Genomic DNA, 26,771 nt, shown 5'->3' on the forward strand with positions numbered 1-26,771 from the left:
ACAAAACCAAACACAAGTTTTATTGCATCATATTACATTGTCTGTATGAAGGATAACAATTGCTTCTCTCTATTGTTATAGAAAAAAGAAGAATGGGTTTTTGGATTCCAGTGTTTCCTCCACTGGCGATGGAAGACTCAGCGGATCATTCAGATCAATAAACATGGAATATAATGAACCACAAGTACAGCTGAACCTTGCATTCGATGAGAACTTCCAGACCAGGGACAATGTTCATGTAATAGGGGAGAATAAAGAATCTGGATCACAAACTAATCTAGGATTTGAAGATGATGATGCCGTTAATGGATATGTAAATGAGACCGATGAAGTGACTGTATTCTAAATTTTAGAAGTTCTTAAAAATCCCATTTGAGTCTACTCTACATGGGACATTTCAGATGTGCAATATGTCCAGTTCAAGAGCAATGTAAGAACAAGTGATAAAAATAAACATCACGGGAATTATAGACAGTTCACAGAGTAGGAACTGTACGATGTAGTACACTGCAATGACCCAGGCAATAAAAAGTATCAACATACTGTAGATCTGATTAAATATTTAACCATAGACTAGAACGCAGAGTTTTTTTTATTCTGTATAAATGAATTTATATTAATATACCTCTCTGTACCTTTGGACTTTGATCATTTGCAAAGTTTACACCTAATAAATGTATGTACATGTTACATGAATGTATTTGTACTTTTTCCAATGATAATTTATAATATATTAACGTCTTTGTAATTATAATGTACTGTATGTAAAAATGTAACATTATGGACATTTGAAAAACAAAAATAAAAACACAGCATATTTACAGTGTGTAGATATAAATTTTTATGAATAATTGCTCACTCTGTTTGCAGGAATGAGCACATATTACAGTTTAGAGGGGATACTGGTTGCGCGCAGCATAAGCATAGGTTTTCTTCCTAGTTATACATTAGTAGTCTAAGGCCTCTTTCACACTTCAGTCTTTTGGCGTCAGTCTGAAACCGCCATTTTCGTCAAATAGCGGATCCGCCATTTTTTTTACGGATCCGCTATTTTTCCATAGACATGCATTAGCGACGGATTGTGATGGATGGTCGTCCGTTCCATCCGCCATGTGACGGATCCGTCGAGATTTGGCGGACGTCATCTAGACATTGATGACCATTGTAACATTTTTTGTCTGCGCCGAAATGGCAGTTCGCGACGAATCTGTTGCGTCAGTCATTCCATAGAATGGCCGCCTATGGGCGACGGATCCGTCGTTACCGTCATTTTGGCGGATCCGTCACCCCAATCCGCTTTTTCAATTGCGCATGCTCCAAAAAGTAGATACTTTTCCCAGACAACCCCCAAATAACAGATCCGTCAAAAAAACAGATCTGTTAGAACTGTTTTCTCAACAATCGTCACTATGTCGGAGCAGACTGACGCCAAACAACTGAAGTGTGAAAGAAGCCTAAGGCCTGAGTCTCAAATGATGACACATACCAATCATAGGAAATCACATTAAAGAGGTTGCCATATATTTGAGGCCAATTACTTTTGAAAAATAAGACTACGGATGAAAAATAAGCAACACTCCAATGTTTTCATGTACTCATGTTTTTTAAAAATATTTTCTTAAAGGGTTATATCAGAGATAAGGCCTCATTCAAACATCTGTGTGTGTCCACGTACTCAAAAAATTGGCACAAGTGTCATCAGTGTTTTCTATCTGAGATTCATCAGTGTTCGGTCAGTTTTGACCGTCAGTGACTTTCACATATGGAAAAATTAATACATAAATTACAAAGCTTCTGTCATCCTTTAGACCACATTTAATATTTGGTCAGTATTTACTTTAGTATTTTTAAGCCAAAATCAGGAGGGGAACAATCAGAGGAAATGTATAAGGCAACGTGTCCATGATCCGGAATAGCAGCGCTTTGAACGCAGTTCACCTACGCTGTGTCCAAAACACTGCCGTTCTACGAAACAAGCACAGTGGATGATGGCATTTATAGAAATCTTAAAACTAGTCTCCACAACAGAAATTTTCACATTAGAATGTATTGGATGTGTTAAATCAATGCACACATGCGGATTTAACTTTTGGACGCTCCTGGTTTTGGTTTATGTATACTGATGTAAAATACTCATGAAATACTGAACTTGCGAACGTGGCCTTACAATGTTAATCACAGGCAGCACACAGACAGCATTGATGGCATCCGTGTGCTGTAAATGATTTTCATCCTTGATGCTGCTAGAAAAAAAGATGTCTCTGATTTTTGATACTGACACACAGTCAGCAAAAAAATACAAACATTTGAACAGCCACATAGAATATAGAATCCTGTTCTAAGTAAAAACCAACAATATATAACACATGTGAAAAACAGATATCTGAATGAGGCCTAAATGTGGGTATATCATTCTTTTATGGGTATGCGTTATCTTATTTAACTCACAGTCTAGCAAAATTGTATATAGATTGTTGCTGATGTATGCATAAAAAATTAAAGTACAGTGCTAAAATGCCTTTAGCCCACTAACTACAGCTAACTACATAAGGATATTTTGATTAGCTCAGCTACAAGTATTATTATAGAGGTTGCCAGACTGACATAATCATGGTGTAGGCCATCAATAAGAGATCGGGGAACAACGGGTAAAATCTGCAGTGACTAGATATAAGCGATTTACGGCGACAAACCTCAGCAGCACCATACATTGATTAGCGGCGCATGATGAGTACTAAACTTTATCTCTTACTAATTGCAGAACTCGGCATCATGGAGTGTCGGGTGTTAGACCCTAACTGATCTTAGATGTATGATTTATCCTATTTATTAGGTTCAGTGGCTTTTCACTAGCAAAAGAAGTATTTCTTTTTAAGTTTGCTGCTTTTACATTACAGCTACAATTGTTTTTTCACAATCATTTGGTGCAATGTTACAATGGGGGTTACTGTAAGTTAAAATGTTGCAATCCTCTGCAGCGACATTTTGGATGGCATAGTCTATTCTGTTCCTTGGAGGCCACTCTGGATCTTTCTGTATTTTTCTTTGCAACTTTCTGTATTTGCTCTTTGATTTGTAGTGAAACAGTCGCTTTATCCTGAGCCAGAGTTTTCTATTTTCAATAAACCATGTCTAGGAAAAATAAAGATAAAAAATAGTTGGTCCCAAATGGCAGTATAAGGAGCTCACACTATTAGGTATGAAGAATTTATAACAAATAGTTAGCTCTTGTGGTGCTCTTTTCTTATTAGCAAAAGCAGTCCCAAGTAAATAAATCGCTTATTTGAGAAAATACATTCCCATAGCTAACTGAGATTAAGTCACTCTCAAGGCACCTTATCACCAAACTATGAGGAGTTGAAGGAGTCTGTGGGTTTCTGATGTATGCAAAGTGAAACTCTTTTAGCTTGCACAGTGGATGAAATGAGTATTAAACACGTCATCAATTTTTTAAGTAAATGTATTTCTAAACCTGCTATTGATATGAAATTATCGCCAGACATCAGTAACAAACCCTCCAATCCACACAGACAAAGAAATATAGATGTCCATAAATTAAGATATGTGTGATAATCAGAAATTACACACTAAAGAAGAATTCAACACACTTTTTGAAATGTATTTACTACTTCGTACAAAAGCCTTTGTTGATGATGACAGCTTCAAGAAGCCTTCTGTATGGAGAAACTAATCGCATGCATTGCTCAGGTGTGATTTTGGTCCATTCTTCCACACAAACACTCTTCAAAACCTCAAGGTTCTGTGGGCTCCTTCTATGAACTCTGAGTTTTAGTTCCTTTCATAAATGTTCTATTGAAATCAGTTCAGATTATTCACTGGGCCATTCTAGCAGCTACGAGTATATTATATTTCACTAAAACCAAGTGAGAGTTTCCTTGCCTGTGTGGTGAGGATCATTATCTTGCTGAAATGTCCACCATTGTTTCATCTTCATCATTCTGGTAGATGGCAGCAAGAATTATCAACAATGTCTCTGTACATTTGTCCATTCATCCTCCCATTAGTTATATGAAGTTTGCCAGTGCAGTATACTGAAAAACAGCCGCACACTATGATGTTCCCACCTCCAAATTTCAGTGTTGGTATGATATTTTGGGGTGATGACTTTTGGCCTCCAAACATGGTGTGTATTATGTCATCCAAAGAGTTAATTTTTGGTCTCATCTGACCAGACTATACTTTTCCAGAATTTCACAGCCTTGTATAAATATTGTTAAGCAAACTTTAAACATGCTTGAAAATGCTTTTTGTTTAGCAATTGATTCTTGGGTGATGAGCATGCATTCAAGCTAAGGGGGTTCAGTGCATTACTTACAGTTTTCTCTGAAACAATTGTACCTGCTAATTCCAGTTCTTTCTGTAGCTCTCCACAAGTGGTCCTTGGCTTTTGGACAACACTTCTGATAATTCTTTTCACTCCTCCTGTTAAATCTTGAAGGGAGCAGCTGTTAGTGGCCATTTCATGGTTAAATGATGATCTTTCCACTTTCGGATTTTGGGATCAACAGTGCCCTTCAGTAGTATAGAAATTATTCTGTAACCAATGCTATCAGTATATTTTTCAACAATAAGGTTGTGAAGGTTATAACGAATGAAAGCGGAGGCACAGGTGGTGAAGTTTACATTAATTTTTTATTGATATTTTTGAGGAACCTCGGGACTCTGAAGGGGGCGTGACTACATGAGCCCCAGGCACCCGTGGTAAGTCCCCTTGAACAAGGTTGGAATGCCTGGGGGACACGGGTGCTACCTCCAGTTAGACCCTTTACACGTGGCAGCTATCCCACTGGGAAAGATGGACAAGCAGGGTTAACAGATGTTGTGGAGCTGACACAGGTGGTACTGGCATTGTCCAGAGGTACAGATGGATGAATGGTGGGATGTGATGGAACTGGCGTACACAGAATGGTCGTCTTCCAAGATAGCCGGGTAATAAATAGCTGATTGTCTGCGGAGACAAAGAGTGTAAGCAGTTTGTAGGGGGGCCTGTTGTGAATTCTGCTCTTGGGCTCCCTCCGGTGGTTGTTAGTGGTAGTGCAGTGGTTTCTGGATTGTAAGCCAGGGCAGGTGTTTCTGCTTATTTCAGCTCTATTAGGTATTTAGGTGTGTAGGATCCTTCTATCCCTGCCAGTTGTCCATTGTATCTTGGAGGGATTGCATCTCTGTCTGGCTCCTCTTGCCCTGCTGTCATTTCAGCTAAGATAAGTGTCTGGTTTTTGTTCTCTGTAGCGCGCATGAAGTGTGCTTTTATGTGCAGTGCAATCTATTGTGTTTTTGTCCAGCTTAGACTTTGTTTGTTTTTTTCTGTCTTGCTGGATTCTCTGGGGATGCAGATATACATTCTATGTCTTTAGTTAGATGTAGAATATAGTATACTCTGCTGTGGATTTTTCTAGAGTTTAATACTGACCGCTTAGAACTCTGTCCTATCCTTTTCTATCTAGCTAGAAGTGCCTCTTTTGCTAAATTCTGTCTTTCTGCCTGTGTACGTATTCCCTCTTAAACTCACAGTCAATATTTGTGTGGTGCTGCCTATCCTTTGGGGATCTGCTCTGAGGCAAGATAGTATTTCCCATTTCCATCTTTAGGGGTATTTAGTCCTCCGGCTGTGTCGAGGTGTCTAGGCCATGTTAGGAACATCCCACAGCTACTTCTAGTTGCGGTGTTAGTATTAGGATTGCGGTCAGTACAGGTACCACCTACTCCAGAGATAGTCTCATGCGGCTCCAGGGTCACCGGATTATAACAGTACAACTGGCCAACAACGAGTTAAATGCATCTCAGAAGAAGGGAAGAAAAGTGCTGAGCCATTTTTTTTCTGTAGTCTGTTTTGTCTTTCCTTCCCTCTTTTCCCCTGGGTGACTGAAGAGCTGTGTGCTAGCATGGATGTACAGGGATTAGCTTCTCGTGTAGACCAACTTGCTGCTAGGGTACAGGGTATTTCCGATTATATTGTTCAGACTCCTGTCTTAGAGCCTAGGATTCCTACTCCTGATTTATTTTTTGGGGACAGGTCTAAATTTTTGAGTTTCAAAAATAACTGTAAACTGTTTTTTGCTCTGAAACCTCATTCTTCTGGTGATCCCATTCAGCAGGTTAAAATTGTCATCTCCCTGCTGCGTGGCGATCCTCAGGATTGGGCATTTTCCCTGGAATCTGGGAATCCTGCCTTGCTTAATATAGAAGCCTTTTTTCAGGCTCTAGGGTTATTATATGATGAACCAAATTCTGTGGATCATGCTGAGAAGACCTTATTGACCCTGTTTCAGGGTCAAGAAGTGGCAGAATTGTATTGCCAGAAATTTAGAAAATGGTCTGTGCTGACTAAATGGAATGAGGATGCTTTGGCGGCAATTTTCAGAAAGGGTCTTTCTGAATCTGTTAAAGATGTTATGGTGGGGTTTCCCACACCTATTGGTCTGAGCGATTCTATGTCTCTGGCCATTCAGATTGATCGGCGCCTGCGTGAGCGCAGAACTGTGCGCGCTGTGGCGTTGTCCTCAGAGCAGATACCTGAGCCTATGCACTGTGATAGGATTCTGTCTGGCACAGAACGACAGGGATTCAGACATCAGAATGGGTTGTGATTTTACTGTGGCGATGCTTCTCATGTCATTTCGGTCTTCCCTAAGCGTACTCAGAGAATCGCTAGTTCAGTTACCATCGGTACCATACAACCTAAATTTCTGTTATCTGTGACATTGATCTGCTCATTGTCGTCATTTTCTGTCATGGCGTTTGTAGATTCTGGCGCCGCTTTGAACTTAATGGACTTTGAATTCACTAGATGTTGTGGTTTCCCCTTGCAGTCTTTGGAGAACCCTATTCCTTTAAGGGGCATTGATGCTACACCTTTGGCTAAAAATAAACCCCAGTTTTGGACACAGGTGACCATGTGCATGGCGCCAGCCCATCGGGAGGATTGTCGCTTTCTGGTGTTGCATAATTTGCATGATGCTATTGTGCTGGGTTTTCCATGGTTGCAGGTACATAATCCAGTGTTGGATTGGAAGTCTATGTCTGTGACTAGTTGAGGTTGTCAGGGAGTTCATGGTGACGTTCCTTTGATGTCAATCTCCTCTTCCCCCTCTTCTGAAATTCCAGAGTTCTTGTCTGATTTTCAGGATGTGTTCGATGAGCCCAAGTCCAGTTCCCTTCCACCGCATAGGGACTGTGATTGTGCTATTGACTTGATTCCAGGTTGTAAGTTTCCTAAGGGCCGACTTTTCAACCTGTCTGTGCCTGAACACACCACCATGCGGAGTTATATTAAGGAGTCTTTGGAGAAAGGGCATATTTGGCCATCTTCTTCACCATTGGGAGCGGGATTTTTTTTGTTGCCAAGAAGGATGGCTCCTTGAGACCCTGTATTGATTATCGCCTCTTGAATAAGATCACGGTCAAATTTCAATACCCTTTGCCTTTGCTTTTTAATTTGTTTGCTAGGATTAAGGGGGCTAGTTGGTTTACTAGGATTGACCTTCAGGAGGCATATAATCTTGTTCGTATTAAGCAGGGTGACGAATGGAAAACTGCGTTTAATACGCCCGAGGGCCATTTTGAATACCTTGTGATGCCTTTCGGGCTTTCTAATGCTCCATCTGTTTTTCAGTCCTTCATGCATCCTATCTTCCGGAATTATCTTGATAAATTCATGATTGTATATTTGGATGATATTTTGATTTTTTCCGATGATTGGGAGTCTCATGTGAAGCAGGTCAGGATGGTATTCCAGATCCTTCGTGATAATGCTTTATTTGTCTCTTTGGAGTGCAGAAGGTTTCTTTTTTGGACTTTATTTTTTTTCCCTCATCTATAGAGATGGATCTGGTTAAGGTTCAGGCCATTCATGATTGGATTCAGCCCACGTCCGTGAAGAGTCTTCAGAAATTTTTGGGCTTTGCTAATTTTTATCGCCGTTTCATTGCTAACTTCTCCAGTGTGGTTAAACCCCTGACCGATTTGACGAAAAAGGGCGCTGATGTGACGAATTGGTCCTCTGCGGCTGTCTCTGCCTTTCAGGAACTTAAACGCCGATTTGCTTCTGCCCCGGTGTTGCGTCAGCCAGATGTTTCTCTTCCATTTCAGGTTGAGGTTGACGCTTCTGAGATTGGGGCAGGGGCCGTTTTTTCTCAGAGGAATTCTGATGGTTCCTTGATGAAACCATGTGCCTTCTTTTCCCCTAAGTTTTCGCCTGCTGAACATAATTATGATGTCGGCAATCGGGAATTGTTGGCTATGAAGTGGGCGTTCGAGGAATGGCGACATTGGCTTGAGGGAGCCAAGCACCGTATTGTGGTCTTGACTGATCATAAAAATCTGATTTACCTCGAGTCTGCCAAGCGGCTGAATCCTAGACAGGCTCTTTGTTTTTTTCCCGTTTTGATGTTGTGGTCTCGTATCTTCCGGGTTCTAAGAATATTAAGGCTGATGCCCTCTCTAGGAGCTTTTTGCCTGATTCTCCGGAGGTCCTGGAACCAGTCGGCATTCTAAAGGAAGGGGTGGTCCTTTCTGCCATCTCCTGTGATTTGCGACGGGTTCTTCAGGAATTTTAGGCTGACAAACCTGACCGCAGTCCAGTGGGGAAACTGTTCGTTCCTGATAAATGGACTAGTAGAGTGATTTCGGAAGTTCATTGTTCTGTGTTGGCTGGTCATCCTGGTATTTTTGGTACCAGAGATTTAGTTGGTAGGTCTTTTTGGTGGCCTTCTTTGTCGCGGGATGTGCGTTCTTTTGTGCAGTCCTGTGGGACTTGTGCGCGGGCTAAGCCTTGTTGTTCCCGCGCTAGTGGGTTGCTTTTGCCTTTGCCGGTCCCTGAGAGGCCTTGGACACATATTTCTATGGATTTTATTTCAGACCTTCCGGTTTCCCAGAAGATGTCGGTTATCTGGGTGGTTTGTGCCCGGTTTTCTAAGATGGTCCATTTGGTGCCCTTGCCTAAGTTGCCTTCCTCTTCTGATTTGGTTACATTGTTTTTTCAGCATGTGGTTCGTTTGCATGGTATTCCGGAGAATATTGTGTACGACAGAGGTTCCCAGTTTGTCTCTAGGTTTTGGCGAGCCTTTTGTGCTAGGCTGGGCATTGATTTGTCTTTTTCTTCCGCATTTCATCCTCAGACAAATGGCCAAACCGAGAGAACTATTCAGACTTTGGAAACTTATTTGAGATGCTTCATGTCTGCTGATCAGGATGATTGGGTGGCTTTCTTGCCATTGGCCGAGTTTGCCCTTAATAATCGGGCTAGTACGGCTACCTTGGTTTCGCCCTTCTTTTGTAATTTTGGTTTTCATCCTCGTTTTTCTTCAGGGCAGGTTGAGCCTTCTGATTGTCCTGGTGTGGATTCTGTGGTTGACAGGTTCCAGCAAATTTGGGCTCATGTGGTGGACAATTCGGTGTTGTCTCAGGAGGAGGCGCAACATATTGCTAATCGTCGTCGGTGTGTTGGTTCCCGGCTTGGGGTTGGGGATTTGGTCTGGTTGTCTTCCTGTCATGTTCCTATGAAGGTTTCTTCCCCTAAGTTTAAGCCTCGGTTTATTGGTCCTTATAGGGTTTCTGAGATTATAATCAATCCGGTGTCTTTTCGTTTGGCCCTTCCGGCATCTTTTGCCATCCATAATGTTTTCCATAGATCTTTATTGCGGAAATATGTGGTGCCCGTTCTTCCCTCTGTTGATCCTCCAGCTCCTGTGTTGGTTGATGGGGAGTTGGAGTATGTGGTTGAGAAGATTTTGGATTCTCGTTTTTCGAGATGGAAGCTTCAGTACCTTGTCAAATGGAAGGGTTACGGCCAGGAGGATAATTCTTGGGTTTTTGCCTCTGATGTCCATGCTGCTGATTTGGTTCGGGCCTTTAATCTGGCTCGTCCTGATCGGCCTGGGGGTTCTGGTGAGGGTTCGGTGACCCCTCTTCAAGGGGGGGTACTATTGTGAATTCTGCTCTTGGGCTCCCTTCGGTGGTTGTTAGTGGTAGTGCAGTGGTTTCTGGATTGTAAGCCAGGGCAGGTGTTTCTGCTTATTTCAGCTCTATTAGGTATTTAGGTGTGTAGGATCCTTCTATCCCTGCCAGTTGTCCATTGTATCTTGGAGGGATTGCATCTCTGTCTGGCTCCTCTTGCCCTGCTGTCATTTCAGCTAAGATAAGTGTCTGGTTTTTGTTCTCTGTAGCGCGCATGAAGTGTGCTTTTATGTGCAGTGCAATCTATTGTGTTTTTGTCCAGCTTAGACTTTGTTTGTTTTTTTCTGTCTTGCTGGATTCTCTGGGGATGCAGATATACATTCTATGTCTTTAGTTAGATGTAGAATATAGTATACTCTGCTGTGGATTTTTCTAGAGGTTTAATACTGACCTGTTGTGAATTCTGTTTGTGGGCTCCCCCGGTGGTGTTTTATGGTAGTGCCACTTATTTGCCTTCTTCTATCCTTGATCACCTGTTGACACCCATTAGGGGAGTTTCCTATTTAAGGCTGCTTGGCTGCTGGTCTGATGCCGGCCAACAATGTATCAGTAGCATTCTGTTGCATTCTCCTGCCTCAAGATCCTGTTCAGCTAAGTTGAATTTTGTTTCTAGTTTATGCTATTTTTGTCCAGCTATTTGCAATGTGACTCTCTGTAGCTGGAAGCTCTCGTGGACTGAAATTGCCACTCCAGTGGCATGAGTTGTCACTGGAGTTTTAAAGTAATTTCAGGATGGTGTTTTTGAGTAGTGTTTTGAAGTTGACCGTGAAGTGACTCTTTCCTGTACTTCTGCTATCTAGTAAGCGGACCTCACTGTGCTAAATCTGCTGTTCATCCTACGTATGTCTTTTCCTCTTGACTCACCGTCAATATCTGTGGGGGGCTGCTATCTCCTTTTGGGGTTCATCTCTGGAGGTAAGGCAGGCCTGTATATTCCTCTGATAGGGGTAGTTAGATCTCCGGCTGGCGCGTGGTGTCTAGGGCATCGTAGGAAACACTCCCCGGCTACTTCCAGTGTCGTGTCAGGTTCAGGTCACGGTCACTTTAGTTCCCATCACCCGAGAGCTAGTCCGTTGTTATTTTGATTTCCCTGCCATTGGGAAAATCATAACACTGACCACTTAGAACTCTGTCCTATCCTTTTCTATCTAGCTAGAAGTGCCTCTTTTGCTAAATTCTGTCTTTCTGCCTGTGTATTCCCTCTTAAACTCACAGTCAATATTTGTGGGGGGCTGCCTATTCTTTGGGGATCTGCTCTGAGGCAAGATAGTATTTCCCATTTCCATCTTTAGGGGTATTTAGTCCTCCGGCTGTGTCGAGGTGTCTAGGCCATGTTAGGAACATCCCACAGCTACTTCTAGTTGCGGTGTTAGTATTAGAATTGCGGTCAGTACAGGTGCCACCTACTCCAGAGATAGTCTCATGCGGCTCCAGGGTCACCGGATCATAACAGGGGCCCATTCAGATGGATGTACCTGGAGGAGAGCCCCACCTTATCTCCAGGCCGAAAGATTAGAGCATCCAGGCATCTTTTGTCCGCATGCCTCTTCATAAGTTGTGAGGCTTTCCCCAAGGTGACCTTGGTGTTGCTCCACACTTTCGAGAATTCCTCTGTAAAGGTGTCACCTGCAAGGATGCCTGGAGACCCAGAGATGGGAAGAGGGATCCCGGGTTGGAGTCCAAACACAATTTGAAAGGGAGATCTTCCTGAGGATTCACTTACTTGATTGTTATACGAGAATAACGCCCAAGGCAGCAACTTGACCCAGTCACCATGATGCACATTGACGAAGTGACACAGGAATCCAGTCAAAATTTGATTGGTCCTCTCTACTTGCCGATTAGATTGAGGGTGGTATGCAGAAGAAAAGTCCAGTTCCAATTTCACTAATTTACAAACTGCTCTCCAGAACTTGGAGGTGAACTGGACGCCCCTGTTGGATACAATGGAAACCCATGAAGACTGAATATGTGCTGTATGAAATGGTCAGCGAGCTCAGGAGCAGATGGAAGACCAGGCAACAGAATGAAGTGGGTGATCTTCGAGAAGCAAACCACCACTACCCAGATAACTGAACAGCCGGAAGAGATGGGAAGATCCAAAACAAAGTTCATCACAATGTGATGCCAGGGAACTGAAGGAACAGAAAGAAGTAATAGCTGCCTGGAGGGCAGATGTTTAGCAGTCTTGTTGCAGGCACACGATGGGCAGGCTGCGATATATTCCTGGATATTTTTGCCCATGGTGGACCGGCCAACTTGGAGGAGTGACCCCCAATGGAGGACACAACTCTGGTCCAATGTGGGCACCAGAGTCTTTCCCGGGGAAGCTGAGCAAGATTAACTGAGGCAGGAATGCTCTAGAGAGTGCAATGCTTTAACATTCTTGTCAGCTGGATGAAAATGAAGGACAAAATTTAATTTGGCATGAAACAAGGCCCACAGGGCTTGATGGGGATTCAGCCTCTGAGCAGATTGGAGATAAGCAAGGTTTTTATGATCATTGAAGATGATAACCTGATGGACTGCTCCCTCTAGGAGATGTCTCCACTCTAGCAGAGCCAACTTGATCGCCAACAATTCTTGATCTCCCACAGAATAGTTCCTTTCAGAAGTGCAAAAACCTGTGAGAAAAAAACACAGGTGACCATACGACCAGTAGACGACTTCTGGGTGAGAACCACTCCAGAACCTATGGAGGAAGCATCAACCTCAAGCAAGAATTGCTTATCTGAGTCCGGTCGATGGAGAACAGGTGCAGAATAGAAGGCCTCTTTTAGAGAAACAAAAGCTTCTTCTGCCTCGGGAGTCCAATCCTTGGTGTTTTAGCCTTTCTGGGTCACAGCCAAGATGGGTGCCACTCGGGTGGAAAAGTGTGGAATGAATAGACGGTAGTAGTTGGCAAACCCCAGGAACCATTGTATGGCTTTCTGCCTGGATGAACGAGGCCACTTAAGGATGGCAGACACCTTCTTCGGATCCATATTTAACCCCGTGGATGAGACTATATAACCGAGGAAAGGCAGAGAGGATTGTTCAAAGAGGCACTTTTCAAATTCGGCATAAAGTCTATTCTCCCTGAGTCTTTGTAAGACCTGACGTATTTGCCTCCGGTGTGAGGCTAAGTCTGCAGAGAAAATCAGGATATCATCCAGGTATACAACAACACAAGAATAGAGCAGATCTCTAAAAATGCCATTTACGAATTCCTGGAAAACTGCGGGTTCATTACTTAGGCTGGACGGCATTACCAGGTATTCATAGTGTTCATCCCAGGTGTTAAAAGCTGTTTTCCACTCATCTCCTTTACGTATACGAATCAGGTTGTAGGCCCCTCTGAGATCCAGTTTAGTAAATATCTTGGCTCCTCTGAGATGATCAAACAGCCCTTAAATAAGAGGTAACGGGTACCTGTTCTTTACCGTGATCTGGTTTAGCCCCCTGTAATCGATACAGGGCCATAGAGATCTGTCTTTTTTCTTCATGAAGAATCCAGCCCCTGCCGGCGAAGATGACTTCTGAATAAGTCCTCTGGCCAGGTTCTCCTGGATGTAATCAGACATGGACTGGGTCTCTGCTTGAGAAAGAGGATAGATTCGCCCTCGAGGAGATGTTCTGGGGAGCAAATCAATCTCCCACAGCGGATTCAGCCAGGCGAGGGCCTCTCCAGCAAGGTGAGACATAATGACACCTTGGCCCGATCAGAAGCAAACATATGCCCCAGGAGTTCAAAGTACAGTGTGCACTGGTTAATGAACCCCCGACACTGAACGGGGTCACCATGGAAACAGGTGGGGGCCACCAGGTGAGGACCTTTACTTGCTGTGCAACTAGATACCTGGATGCCGGTAGCAGAGATGAGTATAGTTGAGGAAATCAGGGAATCCATGCGAGTAGACATGTTGTGCAGCCTTCCTTCCTAAGAATCAGCCCTTCCAGGGCCTTCGGTGACGTCACGGTGACGTCGCGGCTTGTGATTGGTCGCGCGAGCGGTCACATGGGGGCCGTGCGACCAATCACAAGCCGCGACGTCACCGCGACGTCACCGCAAGGCCCTGGAAGGCTGATTCTAAGGAAGGAAGGTTCCCGGTTAGTACCAGGGCCCGTCAGAGGGTAAGTATGGCGATATTTTTTATTTTAATTCTTTATTTTACACTTAAATCTGAATTCCGATACCAATTCCCGATATCTTAAACATATCGGAAATCGGTATCGGAATTCCGATTCCAGATTCAGAAGATCGCCGACTTCATGGCCGACCCCACACAGGGGTCGGGTCGGGTTTCATGAAACCCGACTTTGCCAAAAGTCGGCGACTTCTGAAAATTGCCGACCCGTTTCGCTCAACCCTAGACACAACAGTTGTCGTCCAGGATAGCCGGGTAATTGGTAGCTGTTAGTCTGCAGAGACAAAGTGTAAGCGGAGAACTGGCAAATAACTTCCGAAGCTAAAGCACACACTAGCCAAAACTGGAAACTAGCAACAGGATACTTATTGCTCCAGCATCCTCCTATGGCAGAGGGGCTAGAAATAGTAATTACAAACATGCCATTGGTCAGCAGTACTCTACCTGAGAACCTGCTGGCTGCCTGCCAGGAAGCAGGGGGAAGAGGGGAATCAGATGCTGCAGCAGGACGGCATGGGGCCGGCACAGAGTTGGAGTCCTGACGGGGACCCCATGAAGGTACAGGACCTGGACCGGGTGTAACAAACGTCTTGAGATAGCTAACTGGACTTACCCATCTGAGATGTTGTTTGTGTGGTAGTTGGTAATGAGAAACATTTTTTATAGGGTATTAGTTTAATCAGCTGATGTTATTTTTCACTAAGTTGCAAGATTGCTTTCTAATTACCGATAGACTTCAGCTAGTGCCATGATTTTTCATGTTTTTTTGCACCTCTGTTTCTTCATGTGCTCAATACTTTTTTCCTGTGTAATTTCTCATTATTACATATAACTTAATTTATCTACATCTGTGGTTTGATTTTTTTTGCCTGTGTGGATTGGATGGGTTGTTACTAGGGTTGAGCGAAACGGATAAAAATTGCCAACTTTCAGCAAAGTCGGGTTTCATGAAACCCGACCTGATCCCACTGTGGGATCGGCCATGCGGTCGGCGATCTTCGCGCCAAAGTCGCGTTTCATATGACGCTTTCCCCGCCATTTTTCAGCCAATGAAGGAGTGTGGGCAGCGTGATGACATAGGCTCCGGCTTGCTTTTTGCGGCATCACAGGGGGTAAAACCGCCATATTACCGATTGGGATGTAGCGATTTCCACAGTCCAACACAATCTTTGCAGGGATGACGGAGGGGAGAGCGAGAGAGAGAGAGAGACTTTGCTTCACCATTAAGTTACATCAGGTTTCGTGTTTCAGTCGATCCCCGACTTTGCGCAATAATCGGACGATTTGACTCGACTCGACTTTTGACAAAGTCGGGTTTTGCAAAACCCGTCTCGATCCTAAAAATGTTAAAGTCGCTCAACCCTAGTTGTTACCCATCCAATCCACATCTCATGGGAATGTCATGTCACTAGCACTTTTAGAACTATATATATTTAAAAAATTGGTGACTTGTTCAATACTGATTTCATCCACTGTTTCTTTCCATTTCTTGTCACAGAGTTGGTGGCAGAGTGTCTTGGAGAGCTACATCTACATCTGTACACAATTGTACTCAGGTCAAGACTCACAAGTGTCTACACTACCTCCAATGAGCATTAGATGATGGTGGAGACACTAAAATAAGAAACCTGTGAGGAGGAAACTGAGCTTTACAAGTTAGCAGTAAGGAGGCTTACAAGATCTACCATTCCACAATGTGTGGTCTCTCAGTATATCGCAGTCTACAATTTGGTCAGCACTGATCTAGCATAATGAAGGTGTAGAGGCCTTGATTACAGTGATGTGTCACTTACTAGACTGTGTTTTGCCTTTTCAATACAATCAGTATTTTATTAGCAGGAGATTACAGGACAACTGTCCTCGTGCATCCTAGTACAACCACACCACCAGCATTGAGGTACACAGAAAAGTTTGCTGTGGCCAGAGTTATACAGAGATCAACAACTAACCTTTGCTAGAACTGCAGTAGAGAAAAACTGTAAATCTATCATAACTGCTGTATCCAGTAAACCAAGGTTGCAGTAATCACGGTCTCAGCTCCTACCTCATGGTACTGTCAGATTACATAGCGAAGACCTGCTGAAAGATTCCCTTTAAAATCGATAACGGTTTTAACATAAGCATCTCAATGCCTGTTTTCCCTTTCTGTATATTTTGAAAATATGGCAAGAAGTGCATTATTTGGTTTGCTAAAAGTTTTCATAGTAAGTAGTTGATGAGCAAAATGCTCCTGGAACATTTACCTCCGCAATGTATGACACAATGAAGAGAACAAGCACCATGATCAAGATGTACACTCTCCAGTAATATGGAGTACACACCAGCTGAATAATGAATAAAAAGAGACATGAGTGAGCAATGATTTATACAAACAATAATACTTAAAATATATAAGGAATCAAACTGTTTTGATTGTTATTATTTAAGATAAGGTAAAAATCAGAAAATTAATATAATTTTAACAAATGTCATAGTTAACCATATTGACATAGATTCCAGCAAAAATAAAAATGCATCATATTTGAATTTGTTTTATTTCAACAGATGGCTTATGTGAATATGAAATAGATATGCATGCAATGGGCTTTAAAAGTGAGCCTGCCATCAGATTTATGGTTCCCAATCTGTAGGTAGCATAAAATAGTGACAGAAACTCAGATTCCAAAGGGGTGTCACTTAGGAGGATCCTTGCTACAGTTGTCATAAAAATCATTGTTTTATCTGTTGCAGATCTGCTAGTTATCTCAACAAAGTGCTTTTTATAATCCTGCCTTCACTATTTACTGACAGATTTCTCTGCACACTGTACATAGGAAGAAATATGCCAGTCAATGGTGAGGGGTAGAGCAGTAGAAAATTATGTTTTATCAAAACTACAGCAAGAAGCCCAACAAGTGGCACACCACTGAAATAAGGGTCCCTGCCTTAGTGACATAGTGACATAGATTTTTAATGAAATAAGGATTTTCTTATAGACACAGTTTTTTACAACAGCAAGTTAAAAAAGCCATCATATTTATCTTGTTTAGTCTGAGTTCACTTTTGGAAACTCTGTTACCATTTTCTTTGACTAACGATGAGTGGATCAGGAAAATTTTTTATTCTCCTGTCCACACGGATTTTCTCATGAAATTCGATTTTCAGAGAATTTATTCATTGTGAATTTAATGTCCTTCATTATGTTTTATGTTATCTCCAAACCCTAGAAGGTAATAAGAATAAGATGTAAAAATTAAAGAGAAATCCTAAAACTCTCCTCTCCTGCCCCTTCATTGACAAACCCTGGGATGGCTCGCACAAGCTCATGTAAGGTCCTGTTGTTATGATATGCGACGTGAACTTCCCGTGCCCATCAGAGCTGGAATTACCAGCCTAGTTGGCTCGGGGATGGGCGTTTGCGAAAGGGATAAGAAGATGCGACGACGATAATGAGGAGTGGGGGTGAGAGAGAGGAGAGGAGCGGTATGGTGAGCAGTAGTTTTTAAAATATTTTAACTTTTGATGCTCCATTATTCCGCATGAAGCAATAATCTCAGTCAACCAAACTAATAGACATCAAGATGTCATGAGACTGTCCTTCATAGTCAATGGATCAGTGGTCAGCAGGTCTATCTCTCCTATAACTGATCCTGGACTAGTCTACGGTTTCTGTTACAGCTAGCAACAATGATGAAGGTATGAGCAAAACTTTTTCTGCATAATATTTATTTGCTATTTTTTTCATATTTTAATGAAAAATAATGAAGCCAATGGCCTTATATATTGAATTAGTTGCTTAGTTAGTAAACTTTAAAAAGTAAAATCCATGATCAGACATTAATATGTAGTTGTCTATCTTCATCGTTAGTAAGAGCAGTAATATTGAGTTGTAATGCTTGATATAAAAGATACAAGAAAATTAAAGGATTATGTGAAGTCTTATCACACACAGAAAATAGACACTTGCAAAATTAAATAAGATTTGAGCTTTGATCATATATATTATCGAAAATACTTTACCTCCATAGCAGTGTATAATATCTCAATATCAGCAAAGATGAAAAACAGATAAACCACAATTTGGATTATAATCATAACTGACAGCACATCTGAAAAAAAATTAGAGCTATTAACATGTGTATAACATTGTGGAAAGTGTGTCTTGCAAATAATACCTAATAAATATTAACAAAAGCCATGGGCTTGTCTTTCCTCTATGTACAACAAATGATTTTAGTTCCAAGTTTAAATGTTTAACATACAGTCTATATGGGCTTGATGTTCCTATGCAGAGGGGATGGTAAACAGGGATAAAATAGAATACAATAGTACCAAGACTTTAATGCTGGTCTTGATGAAGAAGCAGGGTGAAGAGTGAGGCTCCTGATTCATTAAGAGTTGCATGCCTCTTATTGAAGCAGGTGAGATGAGCACCTCACCGCAAATCTTACTCCAATGCCAGCTGAAGTAGGATTTGTTGTGCAGTGAACATCATGAATTTGATGAGGAAGGATCGCCACACCCCGTCACACCTCAGCTCATCCTACATTGTCAGAGGTAGGAAAAAAAATTTGTGTGAAAACTTCAAAAGTTGCAACATTTGTGTGCAACATCACATTGCACTAAAATGTTATCACTTTTAAAAACGTTTTATACCAGAATTCTGGAGAAAAAATTTTGGTGGTTTAAGACAAAAGTTTTCTTTAGATGGTACTAATCACTTTTAAAGATTCAAACCATAAAAATGTAAAGCAGGAGACCGAATGCAATGCACAGGAAGCACAAGGCAGGAGCAGTCAATTAACTGTCAAACACAGAGGGAATTTACAGTAGTTAGGAGACAGTTGATGATATGAAACAGTGCAAACAGCAATAAACAATGCAACAATACAATTAGAATAGCGGGAAAATTATTCCAAGAATTACACTAATGCTCTTTACACAAGGGTAATATACCCATTTCTGGGAGTTACCACATTATCTCTTTCTGCAATAATGGCCATAGTGGGGGTTACTGGGTTTTCCCGCTAGGCTGCAAGTCCTCCTGACAAAGTCTATCAGGGAGCCTCCTGTGCACCAATCGGCCCCCACCCCACATATTCTTCTGACCCAAGCCGATCCTTGTACCATATGTTATGCCTGGAAGTGACAGCTCTGCTCAAGGAGCACTCACGAGGACCATGGTGTACTCAGTACTGGGCTGGATCTTAAAGGGTTGTGTCATGGCAGTAATGACCCGGTCAGTGGCCCTGGGCATCCAATAAAATATGAAGTTAGGGAATAAAGTTTATGGAGTAATGTTCTTGACGTCACCTGTGGTACTCTGCCAGGGATGGCCGACACTGCTTAAAGGGGTCCACTGGGGATGATGGTTTTGCAGCAGAGGTGGTATAGCTCCCCACAGGAGCTTAGTTCCTGGGGCTCCCGCTGCAGCTGGTAAGGATGATAGATGGTGAAGTGCCGGAAAGTATTAAAAGACACAGGGTTGCAGTCTCATTACATTTTACTGGTGAAATTCAGGTACAGGTTAGAGGTGATATTTTGAATCCGAGCAGCCTGGAAGCGATTCGGAATCACCCTAGCCTGGTGGGGTTGGAAGCCTTCTTTTCTGCACTGTATTCTAAGCCCCTTGCTGCCTGAGGCTTCACACAAGGTCCTCTCTCAATCTATCCTCTAGGTGGACACTACCCACATGGAAGGCAACTTGAGCCTTTTTATAGGTGTCCCTTCTGGTGGTGACTCCAGGCACTAATCTGCTGCTGTGCCTTCGGGTGTAATTGTGGCCAGGAGACTTGGAATATCTTTTGCCTGCTGGTTTCTGCTGTGGGGCATACAGTTCCCCCCACAACCTCAGACTTCTGGCCTCCGGTTTCTTGCACTTGAATCTGGAGAGAGCCCAGTCACAGCTCCCCTCCAGTTTCTCTCTACACCTGTGCTCCTTCTCCACTCACTGTCTCCTACAGACTGACCACAGCCAGAATATATAAAGAAGCTATTCTCAAACTGGGTCTAGAGCTCCCCCTTCTGGCCTGGAGTCAGAACAGTGTGGTAGGTACGTGTTACCTGTTAAAGGGATCCTTCTCGCTTCCAGTCATGGCATCACCCTCCCCGTGAGGAAGGCAATACCACTGTGACAACCGGACTCCTGGGGTGTCTCACTCACTCATGTTGTCCCCCTATAACCACAGGCACAATCCTCTGGTTGACGTCTCTGCACAGATCTTTGGTTCTGGACTGTCAGCAGGCATTTCCAAGGCCTGGGGCAGAGAGGGCTGGGCTCCAGATGTCAACTGGTGTCATCAGGGCTCGGTATCTTGACTGGTGTAGATCAGTTCCTCAGGTCTTGACTGGTATAGTCGGGGTCTGGATCTTATCTGGTATTGCCTGTGTCCTTTCTGCAAGCAGCTAGCACTCTGCAGGCAAATGCTTCCTGCTTCAGCTTGTTACTCTGGCTACAGGATCTCCCCCTGTGCACATCTGCACCTCTCCTTGGTACCAAAACTCCCTATGGTTTGGTTTGCAGGGCTTTTATACCCAGGATCTCTATCATGCAAGGCACCTGACCACGTCCCACACAAAAGCTAGCTCTCTTGCAACTCTTCTAGTGCAAGTTGCTTCTGCCTTTTTCATCCATCCAGGAGATGGCAGTCTTTTCTCACTAATTTCACATCATGCAGGGACACTTAATTTAGTATGTTCATCTCATATCAAACTTTAAAGGTTAATGGATGCTTACTGAGGCACTGATGTGGCTGAATTAACCACTTTGGGATGTATATCAAAGCTAGATACAATAAATACAGTGTTCCATGAATCACTGTAGAACTTTCCCTTGTAGAACTGCCAAAGAAGTTCAGTACATGGATGAAATAGAGCAACAATTTATTTATTAATGTGGAAGTACAGATAACTTGTTTTGGTGTGTAACATCTTGAAATCAGTCTACTAAATCCTTTAACCCCTTTACCTCCGAGGGTGGTTTGCACGTTAATGACCGGGCTAATTTTAACAATTCTGACCACTGTCCCATTAGGAGGTAATTACACTGGAATGCTTCCATGGATCCCAGTGTTTCTGACACCGTTTTCTCTTGACATATTTTAATTTATCATAGAGATAAAATTTCTTTGATATGACTAGCGTTTATTTGTGGAAAAAAACGGAAATTTGGTGAACATTTTGAAAATTTTCCAACTTTGAATTTTCATGCCCTTAAATCACAGAGATATGTCACACAAAATACTTCATAAAGTAACACTTCCCACATGTCTACTTTAAATCAGCGCAATTCTGGAACCAAAATATTTCTCTTTTAGGAAGTTATAAGGGTTAAAAGTTAAACAGCGGTTTATCATTTTTACAACATCATTATTTTTTAGGGACCACATCACATTTGAAGTCACTTTGAGGGGTCTATATGATAGAAAATACCCCAAAGTGACACCATTCTAAATACTGCACCTCTCAAGGTACTCAAAACCACATTCAACATGTTTGTTAACCCTTCAGGTGCTTCACAGGAATTTTTGGAATGCTTAAAAAAAATGAATATTTAACTTTTTTTCACAAACAATATAACTTGAGATCCAATTTTTTTTCTCAAGGGTAGCAGGAGAAATTGGACCCCAAAAGACACTGTGAAATTTGTCTGAGTATGTTGATATCCCATATGTGGGGGGAACCTCTGTTTGGGCGCATGGCAGAGCTTGGAAGGGAAGGAGCGTCATTTGACTTTTTCAATGCAAAATTGGCTGGAATTGAGATCGGACACCATGTCACGTTTGGAGAGCCCCTGATGTGCCTAATCAGTGGAAACCCCTCAAGTGACCCCATTTTAGAAACTAGATCCCCAAAGGAACTTATCTAGATGTGTGATGAGAACTTTGAACCCCCAAGGCCAGCACAGAGGTTTATAACGTAGAGGCATAAAATTAAAAAATCATATTTTTTCCACAAAAATGATCTTTTCACCCCCAATTTTTATTTTCCCAAGGATAACAGGACCTCAAAAGTTATTGTGCAATTTGTCCTAAGTATGCTGATACCCACTATGTGGGAGAAAACTACTGTATGGGCACACATCGGAGCTCGGAAGGGAAGTAGTGATGTTTTGGAATGCAGACGATGGAATTTTCTGCAGGTGTCATGTCACGTTTCGAAAGCCCCTGATGTGCCTAAACAGTGGAAACACCCCCCAAGTGAAACTAGACCCCTGAAGGAACTTATCTAGATGTGTGGAGAGAGATTTGAACCCCCAAGTGTTTCACTAAAGTTTATAACGCCCGGGTGTGAAAATAAAAAAATCATATTTTTTCCACAAACATAATTTTAAGTCCCCAATATTTTATTTTCCCAAGGGTATCAGAGAAATTGGACCCCAAAAGTTGTTGTCCAATTTGTCCTACGTATGCTGATACCCTATATGTGGGGGTAAACCACTGTTTGGGCACATGTCGGGGCTCGGAAGGGAAGTACTGACGTTTCGAAATGCAGACTTTTATGGAATGGTCTGCGGGCATCATGTCACGTTTCAAGAGTCCCTGATATGCCTAAATAGTGGAAACCCCCCACATATGACCCCATTTTGGAAACTATACTCACCAAGAAACTTATCTAGATGTGTGGTGAGAAATTTGAACCCCCAGGTGTTTAACTAAAGTTTATAACACCGGGCGTGAAAATCAAAAATCATATTTTCTCATGGGTAAAAAGAGAAATTGGACCTCAAATGTTATTGTGCAGTTTGTCCTGAGTATGCTGATACCATATGTTGGGGTAAGCAACTGTTTGGGCACATGGCAGAGCTCAGAAGGGAAGGAGTGCCAGATATTACTGTTATAGTTTGCAGGTGCCATGACCCACTGGGAGAGCCCATGAGGTTCCAAAGCAGCAGAAGCCCCTATAAGTGACCCCATTTTACGAATTACACCTCTCAATGAATACATATAGGGGTGCAGTGATAATTTTGACACCATGGGTGTGTCACAGAATTTTATACCATTGGGCAGCCATGCGGAGAGCCTCAGGAGGAACGGAGCGCTATTTGCTTATTCATGTGAATAGTTCTGTGCACGTCAGTGTGTTTCCATGGACCGTGTGTCCAAGGGCAAAACTTGCTGAAATGTCCATTTTTTAATGTCAGCACGGGCCACAAAACATCCAGCACACATGCATATGCATGACACACATGGATGTCATGCATGTGACACGTATCAGCACCCGGGGAAGAAGCATTACAGTAAACTCTGTTCCCCAGCACTGGGTGCTGAATGATTCTCCTCTGCTTGTGCTGATTGCTGGCTGAGCAGGGGAGAATGATGAGAGCCGTGCTTACTGTAATGCTTCTTCACTGGCACCCATGTTTGTGGTACTGATGTGGAACATGTATGCCACAGGTGTGCTGAAAGTATTACACACACGGTCACTGACATCTCCAATACCAGAAATATCAGGACGTGTGAAAGAGGCGTTATAGTGGGTTTTAATGTTTGGCTGCTGTCACACACTAAGGCCGGATTCACACGTCCTGAAATTTCCGGTACCGGTAAACACAGTACCGGAGATATCCATATCCGTGTGTCTGTGTGATACACGTGTGGCAACCATGTGCCGCCCGTCAGCCGCATCAGGACCACACGGACAGCTGCAGGGAACCAGCGCTACAGTAAGTGCTGTTCACCTGCTTGTGGTTCTGAAGCCGGATGTCATCCATTTTCCCCTGCTTGGCAGGCAGCAGCATGAGCAGAGGAGAATGAATGAAAGAAAAATCTAACCTGGGGTCCCTCCTGTATTTTACAACCAACCCGGCAAAACTCACAGATGCGGGCTGCTATTCTCAGGCTGGTAAGAGGCCATGGAAATGGGCTCCCCAGTCTTTAAAAAGCAGCCTGCAGCTGCCCAGAAAAAGTGCATGTATTAGATGTGCCAATTCTGGAGCTTTGCCCTGTCTTCCCACTTGCCCTGTAGAGTTGGCAAGTTTGGTAATGAGTAGTGTTGAGCGATACCGTCCGATACTTGAAAGTATCGGTATCGGATAGTATCGGCCGATACCCGAAAAGTATCGGATATCGCCGATACCGATACCCAATACCAATACAAGTATCGGAAGGTATCCTGATGGTTCCCAGGGTCTGAAGGAGAGGAAACTCTCCTTCAGGCCCTGGGATCCATATTAATGTGTAAAATAAAGAATTAAAATAAAAAATATTGATATACTCACCTCTCCGGAGGCCCCTGGACATCACCGCTGGTAACCGGCAGCCTTCTTTGCTTAAAATGAGCGCGTTTAGGGCCTTCCATGACGTCACGGCTTCTGATTGGTCGCGTGCCGCTCATGTGACCACCACGTGACCAATCACAAGCCGTGACGTCATTCTCAGGTCCTAAATTCCTAGAATGAGGAGTTTAGGAAAAAATGTCAAAAAAATAAACCAATAATATACCATAGCTGTCTGGCGTACAGTCAGTCCCATGCAGTAATCCATATCTAGGGGAATTTACAATTTACAACTGGGAGCAATGCTAATGCGACCGGTCCCGGGTGTAAACCACTGGGGAATGAATGAAACACATGCAGCAGAGCTTCGGTGACTAGCAGTGATGTTACCGAAGCTATGCTCCCTGGCGGCCTGAACTAAAATGAACTCTTCAGCGTGGGAAAATCAGCTGGCATTTTCCCAAGCTGAAGAGTTTATTTTAGTTCAGGCCTCCAGAGAGTGCAGCTTTGGTGACGCCACCGCTATTCTCCGAAGCTCCGCTCCCAGCATTTCATTCATTCACCAGAAATTTACAGCAGGAGCGGTCCCATTAGCAGCGCTCCCAGTTGTAAACTGTAAATTCCCCTAGATATGGATTACGTTTCAGCTGTATTATTCACTGCTTTAAGGGACAATACACTATTATTGGCTTGCAAAAATGAGGCATTAGTCTCCCATGAAGAAGGATCCTCTTGGAGAAAACTATCATTAACCTTGAGACAAGAGAACAAATTCATCAATGTTTTTTCTCTGATATAAAAGAAAGAATGGTGAGCATGAAAATGGTAAAGGAATAAAGAAATTTATCAATAAAGTTACCATACAATGAACCACAAAGTTCTTTCTTCAGTAGCGTGTATCTTTTCCCAGGGGCCGATAGATTTTAGTTGTTTAATTGTGTCTCTATTCTTGCTTTTGATTCTTAGTCAAATTTATCGTCAAACAACGACAAGACAGCTACTTCGTCCGTTAAATACCATAGATGCTGGAAAAACTTTTGTATAACTTCTTTCGAGATGTTTTCCTCCACATTTTTATAAACCTTCACCGACTTTAGATAACACAAATCTTGGTAAGTGCTTTTGCTGCAGAAATGTATTGAAGCTATGGCTTAAAATAGCATGTGACAATAAAGAGGGTCATGACTATCAGTGCTGCCTTGTCTCTCTGGGTTATTGCTAACGAAGAGCTGAGTAGCGATATCTTCAGAGAGTAAAGTGCTCAATGAGCTTGGTGCTTGGCAACTGGAGGTCTGATTTTCAGGTCATGTTGCTCAACATCTCCACCTAAGAATATGATAGAGATTTCTATTAACTCGTCATAGGCGTCTCTTGCTATATTTTCTTTTAGTTTAGCTCAATTGAACTCTACCATTGTGTCAATTTTTTAATAGTTTAGGTGCGCTTCCGTGGTTTCTTTGCAGCTTTGAAAAGAGTTTTATGAATACACCTAAATAAAATGGGGATGGTTGGTGATATTAACTTCCTGTTTGTGACACATTAGTATATAGGAGGGGGAAAACTTTTCAAGATGGGTGGTGACCATGGCGGCCATTTTGAAGTCAGCCATTTTGGATCCAACTTTATTTTTTTCAATGGGAAGAGGGTCATGTGACATCAAATATATTGAGAATTTCACAAGGAAAAACAATGGAGTGCTTGGTTTTAACATAACTTTATTCTTTCATGAGTTATTTACAAGTTTATGACACTTATAAAATGTGTATAAAATGCTGCCCATTGTGTTGGATTGTCAATGAAATCCTCTTCTCCCACTCTTGACACACTGATAGGAGCACCGCAGAAGAAATGCTAGCACAGGCTTCCAGCATCCGTTGTTTCAGATGCTGCACATCTCTTCACAGCATAGACAATCCCCTTCAGATGACCCAAAGATAAAAGACTAAGGGGGTCAGATTGGGAGACCTTGGTGGCCATTCAACTAGCCCACGATGACCAGTCCACTTTTCAGGAAACTGTTCATGCGGGAATGCTCTGACGTGACACCCATAATGTGGTGGTGCACCATCTTGGGTGTCAGGTCTGAGCATTCCTACATGAACAGTTTCCAGGAAAGTGGATTGGTCATCGTGGGTCAGTTGAATGGCCACCAAGGTCTCCCTAACTGAATCTGATTATTGTCATCAATGTTTTTTCCAATTTTCTTTGAACTTTTTGAAAATTAGAATATCTATGCCTGTCGTAACTCGGTGAATTTTAACTTTCAACAAAGTTTCAACATAAGCTCATAGATGTGATGCAGGCAGGCGAAAAGGAGAAAATCCTTGTTGAATAGGTGATCGCATTCTAAACAGCTGTACCTGATTTTTGCCACTAGAATAGTCCAATTTTGGCACCCCAATAAGTTGCTCTTTATTTCCAAATTAAATTACTATAGGAAGACGATCTTCTTTAAAATGTCAGATATCTAAAGC

At 42.6% G+C, this 26,771-nt stretch overlaps 2 protein-coding genes across 7 annotated transcripts in view; one reads left to right on the forward strand and one right to left on the reverse strand.

Moving 5' to 3' along the window:
- LOC143808059 (IgGFc-binding protein-like) overlaps positions 1 to 690 on the forward strand; it is a 210,735-nt gene extending 210,045 nt beyond the window's left edge. For all 6 annotated transcript variants that reach the window (XM_077290315.1, XM_077290316.1, XM_077290317.1 and 3 more), the window contains one exon: positions 82 to 690. In XM_077290315.1, coding sequence (XP_077146430.1) covers positions 82 to 346 — 265 coding nt within the window. In that variant the 3' untranslated portion in view covers positions 347 to 690. The remainder of the gene's footprint in view (positions 1 to 81) is intronic.
- Positions 691 to 817: 127 nt separating this feature from the next.
- The window catches only part of LOC143808062 (putative cation-transporting ATPase 13A5), a 318,077-nt gene continuing 292,123 nt past the window's right edge, over positions 818 to 26,771 (reverse strand). The window contains exons 30-32 of the mRNA XM_077290322.1: positions 18,102 to 18,190; positions 16,346 to 16,426; positions 818 to 3,132 (exon numbers count right to left, since the gene is read on the reverse strand). Coding sequence (XP_077146437.1) covers positions 2,887 to 3,132; positions 16,346 to 16,426; positions 18,102 to 18,190 — 416 coding nt within the window. The 3' untranslated portion in view covers positions 818 to 2,886. The remainder of the gene's footprint in view (positions 3,133 to 16,345; positions 16,427 to 18,101; positions 18,191 to 26,771) is intronic.

This window comes from Ranitomeya variabilis, chromosome 2 (assembly GCF_051348905.1).
Source record: "Ranitomeya variabilis isolate aRanVar5 chromosome 2, aRanVar5.hap1, whole genome shotgun sequence".
NCBI classification, from domain to species: Eukaryota; Metazoa; Chordata; class Amphibia; order Anura; family Dendrobatidae; genus Ranitomeya; species Ranitomeya variabilis.